The 18184-nt window shown below is 42.4% G+C and overlaps 2 protein-coding genes across 3 annotated transcripts; both read left to right on the top strand.

Moving 5' to 3' along the window:
* The first annotated feature begins 1391 nt into the window (after positions 1 to 1391).
* Positions 1392 to 6034, top strand: LOC115796782 (uncharacterized protein C1orf115). Of its 2 annotated transcripts, XM_030753212.1 has the most exons (3): positions 1392 to 1750; positions 4209 to 4302; positions 5172 to 6034. In XM_030753212.1, exons 1-3 carry the CDS (start codon positions 1535 to 1537, stop codon positions 5363 to 5365), a joined length of 504 nt encoding a protein of 167 aa, XP_030609072.1. In that variant the 5' UTR covers positions 1392 to 1534; the 3' UTR covers positions 5366 to 6034. The 2 variants fall into 2 exon arrangements, with proteins under 2 accessions (XP_030609072.1, XP_030609079.1); XM_030753219.1 differs by lacking the exon at positions 4209 to 4302 and having other exon boundaries at positions 1402 to 1750.
* Positions 6035 to 7090: 1056 nt separating this feature from the next.
* On the top strand, positions 7091 to 17341 carry LOC115796534 (solute carrier family 22 member 6). Its single transcript, XM_030752949.1, has 10 exons — positions 7091 to 7528; positions 9569 to 9666; positions 9777 to 9931; positions 12206 to 12374; positions 12451 to 12553; positions 12956 to 13101; positions 14843 to 15054; positions 15143 to 15251; positions 16566 to 16817; positions 17031 to 17341. The coding sequence occupies exons 1-10, from the start codon at positions 7238 to 7240 to the stop codon at positions 17110 to 17112; spliced, it is 1617 nt and encodes a 538-aa protein (XP_030608809.1). The 5' UTR covers positions 7091 to 7237; the 3' UTR covers positions 17113 to 17341.
* Positions 17342 to 18184: the final 843 nt, after the last annotated feature.

Genomic DNA, 18184 nt, shown 5'->3' with positions numbered 1-18184 from the left:
TGACTAACAGGTCAAGTAAAAAGACTGAAACCAAGAAATCGGGTCTTGATTTGTGACCTGCAATGAACTCCATGTAGTCTTCCACTGGGAAAAACCCATTCTTTATGCAGCAGCTTTAGTACACAAGGATAATCAAGAGCAAAATACAAGCTGCTACCACAGAGTTGTGTGAACCAAAGCATCATGAAGGTCCAGACTGAGCCAGCACAGAAAAAATGTAAGGTTTCCCATGCTGCAGAACTCCAGTGTCCTTATTTAGTGCAGCTGGTAGTGCGAGATGTTTCAAGCACACCTGCTCTTCATCAGACTGAAGATGATGCCGGGGGGACACGACCAGTGACAGTAATATCTAACCATAACCATGCCTTACAGAGGTCCAACAGTTCATAAATACACTGCACTGGCAAAAGTGCCTTCACTTGCATATAAACTGGAGTGACATCATTCTTGATCCATAATCCATATGTAATATGATGTGGGCCCACCCTCTGCAGCTATACCAGCTTCAGCTCTTCTGGGAAGGCTTTCCACAGGTTTAGGAATGTTTATGGGAATTTTTGACCATGTTTTGTGCACTGGTGTGCAGTCATGTTGGAACAGGAAGGGGCCATTCCCAAACTTACACTGCCATCAGGTTACTCTGTTATCCAGACTGAAGCAGGATGAATCCAAGTTAAACGTATTCACTGCACAGTGGTGTCCATGCGACTCTGGAGATAGTTTTAAATAATGTCCCTGCTAGGAGGGATTGTTCTTTAGGAATGCTTCAGTACATCTGTGTTTTGGGTTTAAATGCCACAAAGGCTGGTTTGATTGAAAGCACTAGAAAGTACTTTGAGTCTTGTAATTGAGTGCTGTATAAGTGCCATAGTAACTGCTGATAGATGGTCATCAGGATGGAGCAGCCCAAAGGATTCCACCACTGACAGCGAAGACCAGGTTCACTCCACCTGTTTGTTTCACAGGCTAAACAAACCAAATAAACTAGCTTTCCACTCATTATACTAAACCAGGCTAACCACATCAGGACTCTACCTAACAAACCAAAATAAGACTTTTGAGATAAAGAGGAACTATTGATGCTTTCCAAACTACCAGCTGAAGTCCTTGTAAGCTGTTATCACTGACATCGCTCACACTTTGAACCTTACTTCTTTTTACTTCCTCTTATTTATTGATCTTTAAAAGAAAACTAATTAAAGTCAAAGTGTTTTCAGTGTTTTTTCCATTCAGAAAACTGCCTCTCAGCTATGTTACACTTTTGTTTTTTCTCAGGTTTCTGTATGTTGACTTAAAGCAAACAGCAGATAAGCAAACAGGAGGGGAACCGCCGCTGTGCACAAAACTTCAGAAAAGTTCATCCTGAAAATTGAGAAGCCTCCACATTCTTGATCTAATCCTGAGTTTCTGTCAAAGCTCAGAGTTTCCTGTCTGCGCTGAGCTTTAGGCCACTAATAAAGTTTGACTCCTCCTTGCTCCAAAGGTCCTCCTGCTTGCAAACAGGAGAACAAAGTCAGACGAGACGGAGCAAGGGATGGGAGCACAGGAGAGGGCGGAGGAAGCCGGAGCTCCTTCAGTGGAGAAGAAGCTACAGAAAACCAGCAAAGAGGTTTATTTCTGCATCCTGCCAGATAAATATGAACCTCTGATCGAAGACGACGAGGAGACAGAAGAGACTGCAGAGGAGAGGAGGAGGAGGAAGGAGGAGAAGAAGAGGAAAAGAAAGAAAACATACAAGAAGTACAGGAAGGTAAGAAGATATGACCTTCGACCTGTGTGAGAGATATTCCTCAACAGCTGATCAACAATGGCATGTTGGCACGATCACTGCTTAGATAAACTCAGGTAAACTACATTCAGAAAACACACCAGATTATGAAGTAAATATATAAATAAAAACAGGATACATGATGATGTTAAAACCCAAACAAACAAAAAACCCCAAAAACTGTAATTTAATAAAATATAAAAATTAAAAGCTTTACACACACATAGGTATTTAAATAAATAATTTAGGTTACAAAACTGGTCAAATAAAATATTTAAAATTTATATATATATATATATATATAAAAAAAAAAAAATATATATATATATATATATATATATATATATATATATATATATATATATATATATATATATATATGGAATTATCAACACAGAAAACTACCATCACATGTTCCACCAGGCAAATAAAAATAAATGACATTTTGACTAGGAAAAAAAATAACATTTAAGAAACTTAATGTTAGTGTAAGGGTATTTGTTTTTAAGACTTTGGTGATAAAAAAAAGACACCTCTGTGGTCCAGGTCACTTCATGATGACTAAATTAATTTTATTAAAAGTCATAATTGAAGAAGGTGGGGTTTTATTTTAACACAGTTATATACACTGGAATATATACATGTACATATTTGTCCAATTAAGAATGAACCCTGAATTGGAGTCATAATAAATTAAAGTATTTTAATAAAAGGTTTAAAGGCAACAATCAGGTCAAAGTCTGAAATGATTCTGTTAATTTAGTAACAACACATGAAGTTGTGTTTGTCTACAGTGCAAAAGTATTTACTTTCTCAGCTTACTGCAGTTAAATATTGACTGCACAGTTTTGACCTTTGACCCCCACGGGGCTGTGCTGAAATCACTGTGCTACCTTGAGAGCAGTCGAACCCGGGAGTCATAAAAACAGAACTATCCCTCACACGAATACCTCATCTCAGCCTCAGAGCAAAGAGGCGGCACAGTAAACAGCCCTGCTGAGCCAGACCACAGCGGGCGGACCACAACCAGTCATTAGATTCATTATTTTCAGATCCTCTGCTTATTTATTCCTTTAAAACAGAGAAATAATTACTGACATGCTGTTGGAGCCACTAACTCGCGCTTGAAGCTGAAATGCTCCAGTTTGGGTCAACAGTCACATGACTGCTGCAGCGAGGTCTCGTTGATCACACCAGTCTTTAAAAATAATTTAACCGCTAATGTCAAAAATATGCCTTTAGCTGGGTCCAAATATAGCCCTGAGTTTCTTTATCATTGGTGTGTCCCATGATGACATGCCTGCAGGTTTTAGCTACTATGTGATGATGAACATAAAACTTGAATCATTAAAACTATAATAAATCCAGGTGTTTGGGAGGAGGTTTGAGGAGGTTTTACAAACGTGAAACCTTCATAGATGGAAGCAGACAGGAAGTCCCGGCAGGTTTGGAGGCGACCTTCAGACGTACTTACAGCAGCTTCCTGTGTGTGAGACTAAAAGCCTTCACAATGATCTCAAACCATGAGAAGAAGCTGAAGTCAGCAGGAAAGAGTTTAGAGTATTCTCATGAACATCTACAGGACCAGAGGTGTTTTAGCAGCCACAGGGGGGGGGTGCAATACGCAGAAAGCCAGTTTAGGGCACTTCTGCTTTTTCAGACCCAGAAACTACATCTGTGTTTTGCACTGAGTGGGTAGGGCAAAAGATAAATAGTACGACAACATCTGGAAACAACAAGCTCACAAATAAAAGGTTTCCTCGTGGGGGTGAAAGCTGACAGTAATTCAGAAAGTGCCTGTGACGGCTCAGAGCAAAGCAGCACCAAGAAATTTAGATCTTTATCAAATTATAAATGCATATATGAAAATATGGTGAAAAAGTATTTTACTCCCTGTCACGTGTTCATTCACTAAGGGCTCATAGTAATATAAACTGATGCAGCTCTATGTTAGCAGGAGAGCCAGGGCTCAGAGGAGACAGAAGCTGAAAGCTTCCTCTGTCAGCTCCAGCAGACATCATCTACTCTGTAGGTTTGTGGTCGATTAGTCAAATAATAATAACGACCAGCAGCAGGACTCAGTTTAATGAGGCTTCACAGAGCTCATTCTCACTGACCTGATACCAAATTATAGTTCAACGAGCCTCAAACGTGGTCTGTGAGGCTGTCCGCATTAACTGACGAGTTAATAAACGTGGAGCAGAGCAGCGTCCTGCTCTTAACTCCAGCGATCATCCTCCTTTCTTCCCTTTAAACATCACCCTTTTTTTCATCTTTGTCCACAGCAGAGTTCGGTGTTAAATCTGTAACCACAGACCTCTCTTAAACCCTGCACCATAACCTCACACGAAGCCGCTTAAAATCTAACGACAATTTAAAACAACGCAGTTTGCAATAACTTTTTTTCTTTTTCTGCTTTTGCTGCTGTTTTGTGAGTCAGATTGATCAGCTCGAAGAGTCAAACAACACCACGAACCGGTGTTCTGGGAGTGAAATTGCAGAGAACTGCAGACACCACACACACACACACACACGTAAGTAACGTAGGCCGTGTGCTGCATCGTAGGGTCGATGTACCCGCTGTTTCCCTCCAGCATGGCCTCCACATGCTGCAGTCATGCAGTCAGCCTCTGCTGCAATCACATCCATACTCCAGACAAACTCCAACAACTCCACAGCCTTTAACATCTACACAACGTAACAAACGAGCCTTCATCAGCCCTCATGAATGAGTTGTTACAGATACACCTGAATCACAACACTCAGAGCGCTCCACACCTGCAGGCGATCAGTGACTGTGTAGAAGTGTGTGCATTTGTGTCAGATAATTTGTGTATGTATTTGGTTCAGCTTGTCCTGAACCCGTTTCAAAAGCGTGAAGTTTTGTGCGCTCATGTTTGTAGTCGTTCGTCAGCAAACACACGCCAATATGCATCTGCATTAGCACAAGTGGAACAGAGAAAAGAGGAAATGCACCCAGTGTTACTCATTATACAACTTCAACAACTGCAGCAGGCAGGTTGTGGTAAAAAAAACAAAAAAAAAAACACTAAACCCAGCTGACAAAGGCCAATGCTGAAGACACTTCCTGTATGCCATTGGAGAGTTTTTAATTAGTTCTACTTTACTTTAATAACCTTTGAGGGTCCAAATATAAAGTTAAATCCTCCAGCCACAGACGGCTGCTGGGACTGAGGAGTGGAGGCAGCTGTTCATGAACAGCAGTGCTAACATGTCAGCCGTGGAGCATCTGCACTTCCTTCTCTATCTAGCAGTGGCTTCCACACTGACAGCTTCACAGGTCTTCTGTCAGGATGCAGTGAGGTCACATGGAGGCTCAGTGCCTTGCTCCAGGGCAGGGAATTAAAACCCACTGATGTTGTTCTTCTCTGGTTTGGTGCAGAACGTGGGGAAAGCGCTGCGCTTCAGCTGGCGCTGCCTGGTAGCTGGTCTACACAGCGTGGCGTCCGTGTACTCAACACCTCTCTCAGCTGTGGCCACGGTGGCGACAGATGTTCAACGAACCAGTGGCTGCAAGGCATGATGGGACTTGGAGGGAAGAGGAGTGGAGGCCTTTATTCCACGTGCTCAGACTGACTTTGTATTCATCACCTCTGTTTTTTATATTGTTTTATTTTGAGTTTTATTTCTGAAATGGCATATTTACTTGATGTATGACACTGATCCCTGGCACCTTGATCGCCTCCTCTGTTGTTGAACGGTGTATTAAATTAAACAGTCGTCTTTCCTGTTTGGGGTCAAACTGAACCCTGAAATTTAACACAAGATTTATGACCGATCACAAAGAATAAACACGTCACACACATTCATTCAGTATATCACACAGACTGGAACATCAGCACATGTGCAATCAAACATGTATACTGGTGATATAAAGAGAGACAGCAATGGGCATGCGCCAACCGCATGCTTCATTTATTGTATGTGACACAGCGCCACCCGTGGTGAGTCACAGCACTGCACTGCCTCACCTGATGCTCTCTGGGTTACAGCTGGCTGTTTGTGCAACTCTCAACCACAACTAAGAGGACGGAGGCTCCACCTTGTGGCGTACCTTCACAACTGCACCTTAAAAGCTCATTACTGACAGGTGTGTGTGTGTGTGTGTGTGTGTGTGTGTGTGTGTGTGTGTGTGTGTGTGTGTGTGTGTGTGTGTGTGAGGGAATCCTGCAAAAAGACAAACTCATGCAGTCACCCAACTCTACAGCAGCAAAGATGTTCTAATAAAAAGAGAACACACTCGTCTCCTTTTTTCTCTCTTTTGTGTTTTTCTGGATGGATGATCAGAATAAGCTACATGACTAATAAAAAATAAAATAGCTCTTCTTTCTTGGTGCTTGTTTACAACATAATCACGTTCATGAGTGCTCAGCTGCTAAATGTGCTGTTTATCTGGAACCATGGAGTTAGAAAAATACATGTAAACATGACAAAAAAGTGCAGCAACACGTGTTTCTGGGCAGGCCGATTAGTTGATAAGCAGGAGCAGCAGCATACACCTTTCCATAGCTGTGGATGATGCAGGACATGTGGGCAGAGCCTGGGGATGAGTGGGTAGAGGCACTGCATACAGTACATGACCGAGTGACAGACACTATACTGCCAAAAGCATACATTCATCTGCCTTCACATTCATATGGACTTGAGTAGCATCCATTCTTAATCCAGAGGGTTTTATATGATGTGGGCCCACCTTTGCAGCTATAACAGCTTCAGCTCTTCTGGGAAGTCTTTCCACAGGCTTTAGGAATGTTTATGGGAATTTTTTGACCATTCTTCCAGAAGCACAGTTGTGAGGTCACACACTGATGTTGGACAGAAGGCCTGGCTCACAGTCTTCGCTCTAATTCATCTCAACGGTGTTGGGTTGAGGTCAGGACTCTGCAGGACAGTCAAGTTCTTCCACACAAACTCACTCATTCATGTCTTCATGGACTTTTATTGGACGTTTCCACTGCTCTGGAGTCCAGGGGTGGTGTGCTTTATACGACTGCATCGGACATTGTGCTTTTTGGTGGCTTGGATGCAGCTGGTTCAGGGTCACCTGATCCAGCCCTAACTATAAGCTTTCTCATAAAGGAAAGTTTAAAGCCTAATCTTAAAATCAGAGAGGGTTTCTCTCTGATCTGTCGATTCCTCCTCACCTGTCCCTCTTTTCCAACACAGGTGTAACTGATGCAGGACGGCGCAATGACCACCAGGTGTCGCTGTGCCGCTGTACTGAAAATAGTCCCCTGCTGTCGGACCTTATGGAGCAAAGAAGGCGTACGCATGAAAGTTGGCCCTGAATGAGCACCGCCTCCTGTCCGCCTGCCTGACAGGTCAGCCTCTATCACTGTGACAGCAGCAGCTGTTCAGACCTGACCAACACGCGCTGCCTGCAGGTCTGCTTCAACAACATGTGCAGTTCCTGAAGACTTCAAAGTTTCCAGTTTGAAGGCTTCCAGCATGGTGACGCTCGGGGTGAATCAGCGTGGGGGAGACCAGAGAGGCCCGCTCATGTCCCCGCTGCAGCTGTCCGTCTACTGGCGCCTCTCTCTCATCTTCTTCTTCACCTCCTTCCTCTTCTTTCTGGACATTTTCACGGCCGCCGTGGCCGCCGAGACATGTCACAACAACAATAGCGCGCACGCCTCTTGGCTTGGAAAGTTGGCACCGGACGCGGAGGACAACCAATCAGCGCTCAGTGAGGTTTCTGAGGGCGACGCCGATTGGAGGACGGAGAGCGGGACCCGAGACGTGAGTGAAGATGACTTGTGTCGAGGTTTGAAGTTGTTACACGATCGTGATGAATTTTGGTGGCGTAACACTTAAAGATATCAATGCTTACATCTTATTTCTATGTTCCTGTTACACAATATCCACAGCTACACTGTGTGGTTTACAGTAGAGGCCTAAATAGTTTCAAACAAACTGGAAATAAAGCTCATTGTGATGTAAAGAAAATCAAGTAATTAATAGATAATAATTTTCTGCTTTCTCCAGAACCACTGGAGGTCATCTTGGGTCGTGAAAAGACCTCACAGATGCCTTTTCTCACTAAACACACAATTGCTTCAACATAAAACCATCAAAATTACACAGGTGCCACACACATTACACAACTAAAACTCTACAGATTAACGCGGTGTTAATGATCAGCCTGAAGCTGTTAATGAACCGTTTGCAGTAAAATTGCTGACAAAGATTTCTGAGAAATGTTCATCACTGATGTCAGAGGCAGGTCTGAGTTTCAGGTCTGAGGATCTGATTCAGCATCCCATTATCACATTGTAACCATGCTTACAGCAGCACAAAGACTCAAAGTCGAGTCAAACTAGAAGAGAAATAACAGAAAACTTCCAACAATTGCTGGAAGCTTTTTAACATGTTACAGATTTGTTGCACATCTCTGAGCTCCGTTTTGACGGCTGGAGCACAAAACCAAATATTTGCTGACTCCAGCTTGCAAATACACCTGCTCAAATGCTTGTAAATGTCTAATCAGTTAATGGCAGCAAGTCAATGCATTTAGGTAATGTGGACATGATCGAGACGACCTGCTGAAGTTCATAACAGTGAAGAAAGGTGATTTAAGTGACTCTGAACTCGACTTTGTGCCTGTTGGGCTGATCTGAGAGGCTGCTGATTTAGTTGGACCTTCCAACACAACCATCTGGAGGTTTTTACAGATAATGACCTGAGAATGGGTGAAAATGCCTTGATGTCAGAGGTCAGAGGAGCTGATAGGAAGACAACAGTAACTTAAATAACCACTTTTTACAACCAAGGTATGCAGAAGAGCATCTCTGAATGCACAACACGTTGAACCTTGATGGGCTACAGCAGCAGAAGACCACTCTGGGTGCCAATCCTGTCAGCTCAGAACAGGAAACGTTCTGAGCTGTTCTGCTGTGACATTCGGATTGTTGGGTTAAAATTTGGCGTAAACAGCGTGAAAGCAGGGAGCCATCCTGCCTTCTACCAGGGGTTCAGGCTGGTGGTGGTTTAATGGTCTGGGGGATATTTTCTTGGCACATCTTTTTCATCTTAGCACCAACTGAGCATTATTTAAACCGCACAGCCTGCCTGAATATTGTTACTGATCAGGTCCATCCCTTTATGACTGCAGGATACCCATCTTGGGATGGCTGTTTCCAGCAGGACAATGCACCGTGTCAGAAAACACAAATCATCTCAAACTGGTTTCTTGAACATTGTATTCAAATGACCTCCACAGTCACCAGACCTCAATTTGGGATGTTGCGGAACGGGAGATTCTCATCATGGATGTGAAACTGTCAAATCTGCAGCAACTCTGTGATTCTATCATGTCAATATGGACCAAACTCTTCAAGAAGTGTTTCCAGAACCTCATTGAATTTGTGCCATAAGGAATTAAAGCCGTTCTGAAGGCAAAAGCAGGTCTAATCTGGTACTAGAAAGGTGTATCTAATAAAGTGGCGAGTCAGTGTTTGCCTGTTTGCAGCTTTTCATTGTTTTATAGAATTGCAGTGGGGCATTTCTTTCAGATCTTCAGTTGTTGTTCAAATAGTTAAAACACATTCAAACTGATTATGGCCCAGTTAATAAACATGTACAGCTCCTGTCATAATGCAGCAGAACGCAGAAAAGTTCATCTTTGTGAAACTCTATGAAACATGTTTCTTTGTATATTTGAGAATGTCTGCTGTGATTTTAATCTATAAGTGCCTTTGTGTGTGTGTGTGTGTGTGTGTGTGTGTGTGTGTGTGTGTGTGTGTGTGTGTGTGTGTGTGTGTGTGTGTGTGTGTGTGTCAGTCAGTGTGTGCTTGGACAGACTGGTTGTCTTATGGTCAGATGCTCTTCATGACCGGTCTGCTGCTGGGATCTCTGTTTGGAGGAGCCGTATCTGACAGGTGAGCACAACATGTGACAGTCTCTCACCTGTACGTCCAGGTTAGGCTCTAATAAAGCATCAGCTCTCGCTCGTTGTTCAGATAACAAAGATCTGGTTGTTTGTGTGCAGGTACGGGAAGCGCCCGGTGCTGCTGGTTTCTATGTTTGTGCACGCCGTGTGCGGACTCGTACCCGCTGTCTTTCCTCAGCCGCTCCTCTTCCTCATTCTTCGCTGCCTGACTGGCATTTGCTGCTGCTGTATCAACATTTGTGCCTTCAGTCTGGGTACGTCTCATTCCAGATGTTCTACTTTCATCTCTTCATAATGATCTGCCCGATGCTGTGAAGTTTTTATTTAGTCGGTGAAATGTTTAAAAACAGGAAATATGATAAAACATGTTATTAGAAATGTCTCAAAGTCTGAATGAATGCTGGGGAGTCTGCAGTTTCCTATGAGCTGGGAGGTGGTTCGTTATCAGGCCTCAGTGGGCTTTGGGTCACTGCTGGACGGTAAGTTTTATTGGACCGCGGTGGGACACACTCACAGAAGCCTGATAAAGAGCACGTGTTTCAGATAAAGTCATCCTGACTAGGCTGAGGCCTAATGAAGCAGGACTGCTTCCAGCAGCTTCCTGACCTCTGACCGATCTTCTGTTATGTGCACACTGGAAGAAGCAGTCCATTCTTTCAGCTGTTTTATAATTCAGTCGCCAGCATTTAGATATCAGTAAAGTCTGTAACCACCAGTACATTTTAGGCAGGCCCAAAGTTAAGGAAGACACAGCGTCTTATAATTCAGCTGTTTCAGCATTTTTTAATCCCTGCTTCTAAGATTTCTCGTCCTTTACTGCCAGTCATTACCTCAGTTTCTATAAGCAGGGTCTTTCCTGCATATTAAAACATTGGGTGCCAAATTAAAATTTGAGGTTTTGGCTTTTTATTTAATGAAAATCACCAAAACTGTGACAGAAATCTTTTTAACCATTTTGTTAAGTGTTGTTTATTTCATCTAAGTTTAAATAAATATTTATTTATGAAATGGCAAAAAGTAACATGTGCATTTGTGGATTGGTTGGTAAGTGGTTGCTGGTTGTTGCTGAGGGAAATCAGTTGCAAAGACGGTGCTGCACCCAAAACTGTTTTAACTGACTTGTCTGAATTCACTAACTACTCACTGAGTGGTGGTAAAACCTAAAAAAGTGCAAAGCAAACTGGAAATGGAAACTGCTTAACCAATGAAACCAGGAAGTTTCAAAAGGCATAACTTTTACTTTGAAGGCAAACAGTTTCCCTACTGCTCAGCAATTAGTTGACGAGTGTTTGCAGACACGTCTGTGAACCACATGCCAGCCACTCACCAACCAGCTGGGGAATACACATTTTCCTTAGTGACCGGTAGTTACCAGGGGTTCACTAACCTGTGTCTCTAGGCCTGTGTGACCAGGCCCTTATTTAATTGACTAGAATATGTTTCAGTACTGTTTGCAAAATTGGTCATTTTAGCCCATTGCTAGGCAGCTGTTAGCCAACATGATGACATTAGTTGGGAACTGTGTAAAATATAAATAAAAACAGAATGTAATGTGTTGTGCCTCAGGATGTACAGCAGGTCATCTACTAATCAGAAGGTTGGTGGTTTGATTCCTGGCTGCTCCGGTCTGTGTGCCAAAGTATCGTGGGCAAGATACTGAACCCCAAGTTGCATTCATTGTCTTACAAGCATAAAGGCACTGCCCCCCCAAGAAAATAACACCAAAACAAAACAATCAAAATAGGGTTATTTAAGCTAAGTTTTAGGTTGTTGCAAGGCCACCTGGTGTCATCATAATATATCACGCATTACTGAAGTTTTGCAGTTATAATTGAGATGCTATTATGGTGAAATAAAAATGATACAATCTTTTTTTGTTATAGGTGCATAAATGCTAAAAAATGGGTCATTTTAGCCTGTTGCTAGGTAGTTGCTAGGCAACATGGTGACATCATAATTTGTGATTATAGATAAGAACCTTCAGGGGCCTTAGTTGTGCTTGTGTGTCAAGTTTGGTTGCTCAGCTCTTGATTGTCTAGGAGGCGGTTGGTGGCCAAAGAAACAAACACACACACAGACAGAGGATTGGTTTATCAGTTTGATCTAACGATCATTACCTTAGATAACTATTTCATTCATTATAGTTAACTGCTCATTACCCTTGAGTTATTACTCTTACAGATGACTAAATGCAGATTTTCTTTTTCTATTTTAGACCTATTATTATTATTATTATTATTATTACTTTTAGTTATGTGTGTAATCTTACAGTGTTGTATCAAACATGCCAGTTTTTTAAAAATGAGGTACAAGTAAATGTATGATATAGTATGTAGGGTAAATTGGCCAATCAGAGGAAAGTGGGTTCAGGGGCAGGAGCTAAAACAGCTGGGCTGTACCAAGGCCCAGTAGAAGACAAAGAAGGATTATTTTTAACTGCAGATCATGTCAAGCTTCTAAGATAAGCCCTTAGAAGCACAAGTTCGCATTTTAAATCGTAGACTTTACTCAGGCTGTTTGTGTTGCAGCGGTCGAGTGGACGTCCCCCGATGCTCGACTGTGGCCTCCGGCCTTTCTGCCGTTCTGCTTCAGCCTGGGGACGATGACTGGAGCTCCTTTGGCCTGGCTCAGCTCTACCTGGGGACGTCTGCACCTGTCGCTGGCTCTGCCTCAGATCGTCTGTCTGCCGCTCTTCCTGTAGGCCAACACACCTGTTCACCTGTCTGAGTGTCACTCAGACTGTTAATGAGGTTATTTTCTTTTATCTCTCAAGTCCAATCCCAGAGTCTCCTCGATGGTTGTTGTTAAAGAAGAGGACGGCTGTCCTGGACCATTACCGAAGCAACAGCCCTGCAGATAAACAGCATCTGGACCTGGTAAACAAATGTTTGTCTGATAGTCATCAAAACATAAACAAATGTCTTGTGTTAACAAGTACAACTGGTGTCATGTTACCCGGGCAGGGGTAACGTGCTGCCATTGTTTCCCTTTCTTCAAGAAGACAAAAGCACGCTGTGCTCGTATTCCAGCTGCATTAAAGAAAAGAGTCCAGATGCTAAAGTAGTCAACCACTGAAAACTACAAAGAGAACTGGCCCTAAACAGCTGCAAGCAAAAAAAGGGAGAACATTTGGTTTTAAAGCTGCAGCTGCTGGTCTCCTCGGCTCTAGCAGAGTCCGAATATTTTCTGAGCTGCAGGTCCTGGAAGCACAGCTGGTTCTGACGGTCAGCTGAAAAATTAGTTTTGACTTTATGTGAAATAAAATGTGTTTGGTGCAGCTGTTGGACTCGGCCTGGTCGGACTTGCAGAAAGCCACCGAAGCTCAGAGGGAGGAACCTCTCACTGGAGGTCATGCCCCCAGTGACATCATCCACCTGAGGCACCCAACTGTCCTGATGCGGTTGTTTGTCATGAGCTGTCTGAGGTACCTACTGCACACGCTCCATGTGGGATACATCCTGTTATAACAAAAACATCAACATGAACCATTTTTACAGAAAATTATTAGATTTAAGGTCAGAATATTTAAATATCTCATAATAAATAATAAATAAAAGAACTGAAATAACTTTTCAGAATAAAGTTGTGATATGGTGTAAAGTTAGAATCTTTTTCAGTGAAGGTGGCATATTTTGTGAATAACTATCAAAATGTTTCAAGAATTAACCAAAAATATTACAAGCATGAATTTGCGCGTTTTTTTTTTTCCAGGAAAAAAGAAAGTTTCAATATTTTGAAATATAAACGCAGATGTAATTTTTAATATTTCCAGATTCAAGTTTTAATATTATGTTTCATATTATTCTTTTTGTCAGTAAATTGATATTTTGAACAGAAAACTTAGTACTTTGCAAATAAGAACTTCAATCATTGTATGCAAGATTTTGTTGAGAGTAAAATAACATTTGCAATTATATTTACATGATAAGATCAAATCTCTTTCCATATTAGAAAACAGTTAAGAGCTAGATAAATATTTTTTAATAACACTTTGGGGACCACATCTGCACACGTGCGCACAAAGGAGCTCCATAAAGATGGTGTGGAAGAACCTGCAGAGTCCTGACCTCAGCCTGATAGAACACCTTTGGGATGGATTAGAGCGGAGACTGTGAGCCAGGCCTTCTCTCCAACATCCAGGAAATGCACTTCTAGAAGAATGGTCAGAAATTCCCATAAACACGCCTAAACCTGTGGAAAGCCTTCCCAGAAGAGCTGAAGCTGTTGTAGCTGCAGAGGGGGATCAAAATCATATTAAACCCTCTGGATTAAGAATGGATGCTACTCAAGTTCATATGTGTGTGAAAAACATATAGATTATTTTCACCATCAAGTCTTTATGGTTTTAGTGTTTTTAATAAGCTGTAGTAATATTTATAGTAATAATATAGTAATGCTTTATAAATAAGCTGTTCCAGAATAAAAAAAATTATGTTTATAACTTTTTAACTTAGTACATTATCTTTATAAATCTGTAGTAGAAGAAAAGGAATTACTAAATAAAATCCCAATATTTTAAGCGTGTGCAATATTACGGGTTAGGAGGCATAATATTAGTTTTTACAGCAATATTCTAACTTAAAAAAAAAAAAAGAATTTTACCTATCAGTCAGAATAATGTTAGTTGAAGGGTCCAGCTGCTGCCCTGTGAATCACTGTCTAAATAACACAGTCAGAACTGGAATAAGGCGGCTCAGGGACAGAGAAAAAGTCTGTCCCAGTAATTCTGAGCAGCTTCCTGCTTGTGGCCAAAGGTGAGAGGATTATATAATATAAACAGCCAGAATGGAGTAACAGCATTACATCAACAGGGACCTTTGATTTGTTTTTAGTACCTGATACAGCAAAAACAGACTGTCATCAACAACAGCTCCACGGCTCAGTGACCACAACAGCGTGACGATAAAACTCTGCTGAGGGATGAATTTATTCTCTAATTGTTGTTTATAAGGAAAACAGTAAAATATGGAGGGAGTGCGGTACTGTGCGTGCAGCAGACCTGCAGTGTGGTTAAACAAACCTCCCACATGCTGATTAAACTCTTACAGGTTGCTGTCAAACTTACCTGTTTGTTTTTAGCTTTTAGACCTCACTGGATCCAATTCAGTACATACTAGTATAAAAACATTACACCCACTTCAAATGTTGGTCCTGTCACCTCGCAGTGCTGCATCAGCTTTGACATACTACGGAATCTGTTTGAACATCGGCTCTTTTGGCATCAGCGTGTACGCCGCGCAGTTCTTCTCCGGCCTGTCTGAAGCTCCCTGCCTGCTCGTCCCGCTCATTCGCCTGGGACGCCGACAGATGAGCATGCTCGCTCTGTTCCTCAGCGGAGCCGCCTGCTTCCTCTCATTACTCCTCTCCAGATACAACGGTGAGTGAGGAAGTCCTCGTCTGGATTTTTAGTACCAGCAGTCATTAACATTTTCATTAATCACTAAATTAAATTAACATCGGTGCAGGTACGCCGATGCTCGTTATGAGTCTGGCTCTGCTGGGGAAACTCTGCATTCTGGCTGCCATCTTTATCTCCACCTTGTACAGCATTGAGCTGTTCCCCACTGTGGTCAGGTACAGAACAACACAGCACTCCTTTGTTTTTAGCCTCCTGGGACTGGCTTTTAGGAAACCGCCAGCTTCAAACAGACATTCCTCGAATGCCTGCTTGAAGCTGACACTAAAAGTGAGTCAGTCCTTACAGACTCCGGCATTACAAACTTACAGCAGAAATAAACACGCGTACAACCTGGTCTCTATAGCTGATCTGCCCCTTCGTAACAACCATGACGGGGGGTATATGTTTTGTAACTCACCTGTTTAAACTGTATTAAGAATTAAAGTCATTAGAGGCGTGGCCTGTTTTAATGCCAGGTAGGAGGTGACACAGGTGTTAGCTGTCTGTAGGCTTAACTAACTGGATCTCTGGACTGTGTTCACGGTGCTAAAATAAGTTGTATAATAAACAGGATGACATCATCAGCATATAGTGATAGACGTGCTTACTCTGTCCCTTTAAGACTCTATGAATATGTCATTGCTAACCAAGCTAGCATTTACCTGATCATTTTGACTCTGGGTGAACACGTCCCTCTTTATGAGGGAATGCACGCAGTTTTGTCCTTTGTCCTCCTGTCCCACCTTTGAGACAATGTTTCAGTACATACAGTACTCACATTTTGACTGGATCTGCAGGATGTGTACTTTCTAAAACGTGAAGAAGGCAGGGAAGGATTTTTATAAGATTCAAGTGGACGTTAGCCTGTCTAATTTTATGCCCATCAGGAAAAGAAGTCACCAAAAAGCCACAAGATTTGCAGATTTTGGAGGATATGATGGAAACTATCACCAACAAAATCGAGTTTCGACTTGGAAATGCAGTTTTCAGACAAGGGAAATATGGCGTAAAGTGGCAGAGTTGCTGCTTCAACACACCTGAGTCAAATATAGAAGTCATTAGCAGGACTCTGGAGAACTTGACTGCATACTGAGGAGGTAATTCAGACATTTGATTCAGGTGTGTTGGATCAGGGACACATCTAAAAGCTGCAGGACACCAGACCTTAAGGCCTGGAGTTGAAGAGCCCTGCTCTAACTGATAAGAGGATCATATGAAACAGTTCTTTAGTCCTTCTAGACCAGCATGGACGCCGAGGCCACACTCAGCTGCCATGCTGTTCTTTTATTGAGGTCAACTTTTATTTTGGAGCCATTGTTCGTCCAAGACTACATATCAAGAAAAGCAAAGGGTTATTAAATGTTGAAATGATCACTGGAAAAGAAACAATGTAGCAGCAGAACTCCAGAAAGCTCTGTGTGACGTCACAGTTTGTCCATCACTAAAGTTTTCCAGCTGTCGTTCGATAACAGGATGTCTTTTTAATCCAGGCTGCGCTGTTTATCTCTGGTCAACCTGTCTTTCCGGCTCGGCTGCCTGGTCAACACCCTCGTCCCCTCCAACCCCGATGGAGTAATCTCGTTGGCTGCTATGATCATATACAGCAGTGGCCCAATCATATGCTGCGGTTTGTGCCTGCTGCTGCCAGAAACCAGCGGCGTCCCGCTTCCTGACTCGGTGGAGGACTGTGACAGGCAGCTACAGCCCCACTCCTCTGACACGGGCAAACTCTGGGGGACGCAGTGAGTTTCAGTCCTTTTCCTCTGGGTTCAACTTTGTCTCCTTCTGTAAAGCCCACAGTCGTACATTCATTTAATCCTTCAAACCTGAGCTTTCGTTTTTTTCAGAGAAGCAGCGACATCTTAAATGTAAAGAAATAAAATATATTGATGTCACAGCAGCAGCACAGAGCTGTTTTGCGTGGTCACAGCGTGTTGTGCTGTGTGTGTTTTCAGGAAGCTGGTGAGCAGCCAACCCAGCAAAGTGGAGCCGATCCCTGCAGAGAAAGACAGCAGCATTTCAGGGCTGCTGATATGAACACAGCCGACAGCTTTCGGTTACACCAAAAAACAAATGTGAGTTCACGTTAGAGAAATTTTAACTTTATACTGCAAAAGCTGCCAGCAGGCAGGGTGAAATATTTCCCCCTCAGAGGATGTTGGAGGATTTCCAAGACTTAAAAGGACGTGTTTTATTCTTATGCTGTTTTTTCCTGTTTGTAACTGTTTTTTTTTATTACTGTGAAAATAAAATCAAGCCCAATTTCCCCTCTTGGTTATTATTTATGGGCAGTTTTGGGTTCATTTATTGTTTTGTGGCTGTAAAAACTCACTTTAAGAGTTTGATTTAGTGATAAAATAAATATTCTTGAGCCACTGCTGTGATTTCTGCCTTTAATGAGAGACATTCAGTTCTAGTTTTCAGAGATTTCTCTGTAAATGAGAACATCCAGAAATACTTAAACCCCCTCTGCACCTGTACTTTGATTTTATCCTCTTTTATACCCCTAAGTTGGTACAAATTCAAACAATAAGGGAATTTTTTTTAGCATTTTAAGTGTCATGTTACCACTGTGCCAACTTTATGGATCAAACTCCCTGTTAACATATCCTGGAGGCCACAGACCGTTGCTCTGGCTGGTTTTATTATGGTGAGGACGGGATCTAAACCATCTACCAGGTGTACACTGCAAGGCTGAGCTTCCCATTTGGCAGAGCACACAAACTGTAGTAACTAGCTGAGTAAATTCTCCATGTTATCCACTATTCCAGGACATGGCACCTCTTCCTGTATTTGTTTGCTCGTCCCATCCCAGGCACATGGCTCTCATGCGTTTTGCAGGGACACACTCTGGTTTACTTTGTTTTCTCTGTGTGAAAAGAAAACGGCCTCAAGTTCACAAACTCAGCAGCTGATCTGGACCAGAGTAAAACTGTTAGGATGGTTCAGGCTGGTAACGCTCTGGTTTGGAGTTTGGAAGTTGTGGGCTTGCTCTCTGTATCAGCTGTTTAAAGACTAAAGAGGTTTAAGAAAACCAGCTGAAGTCCTGTAATAAGTAGGTCAGACAGGTACAGAACTGTCCCCAGATCTGTGGGTCTTTTACATTTTG

This window comes from Archocentrus centrarchus, chromosome 2 (genome assembly GCF_007364275.1).
Source record: "Archocentrus centrarchus isolate MPI-CPG fArcCen1 chromosome 2, fArcCen1, whole genome shotgun sequence".
Classification (NCBI taxonomy): domain Eukaryota; kingdom Metazoa; phylum Chordata; class Actinopteri; order Cichliformes; family Cichlidae; genus Archocentrus; species Archocentrus centrarchus.
Note: the sequence above shows the minus strand (reverse complement) of the source record. Positions and strands in the feature narration are given on the sequence as shown.

Excerpts from the sequence above, each read along its gene's own strand:
- LOC115796782 (XM_030753212.1), top strand. The coding sequence starts at position 1,535 with ATGGGAGCACAGGAGAGGGCGGAGGAAGCCGGAGCTCCTTCAGTGGAG. Across the intron at positions 1,751-4,208 it reads CATACAAGAAGTACAGGAAG|ATTGATCAGCTCGAAGAGTC; the intron begins GTAAGAAGATAT and ends TTTGTGAGTCAG. Across the intron at positions 4,303-5,171 it reads CCACACACACACACACACAC|AACGTGGGGAAAGCGCTGCG; the intron begins GTAAGTAACGTA and ends GGTTTGGTGCAG.
- LOC115796534 (XM_030752949.1), top strand. The coding sequence starts at position 7,238 with ATGGTGACGCTCGGGGTGAATCAGCGTGGGGGAGACCAGAGAGGCCCG. Across the intron at positions 12,375-12,450 it reads GTCTGTCTGCCGCTCTTCCT|TCCAATCCCAGAGTCTCCTC; the intron begins GTAGGCCAACAC and ends TTATCTCTCAAG. Across the intron at positions 15,252-16,565 it reads CTGTTCCCCACTGTGGTCAG|GCTGCGCTGTTTATCTCTGG; the intron begins GTACAGAACAAC and ends TTTTTAATCCAG.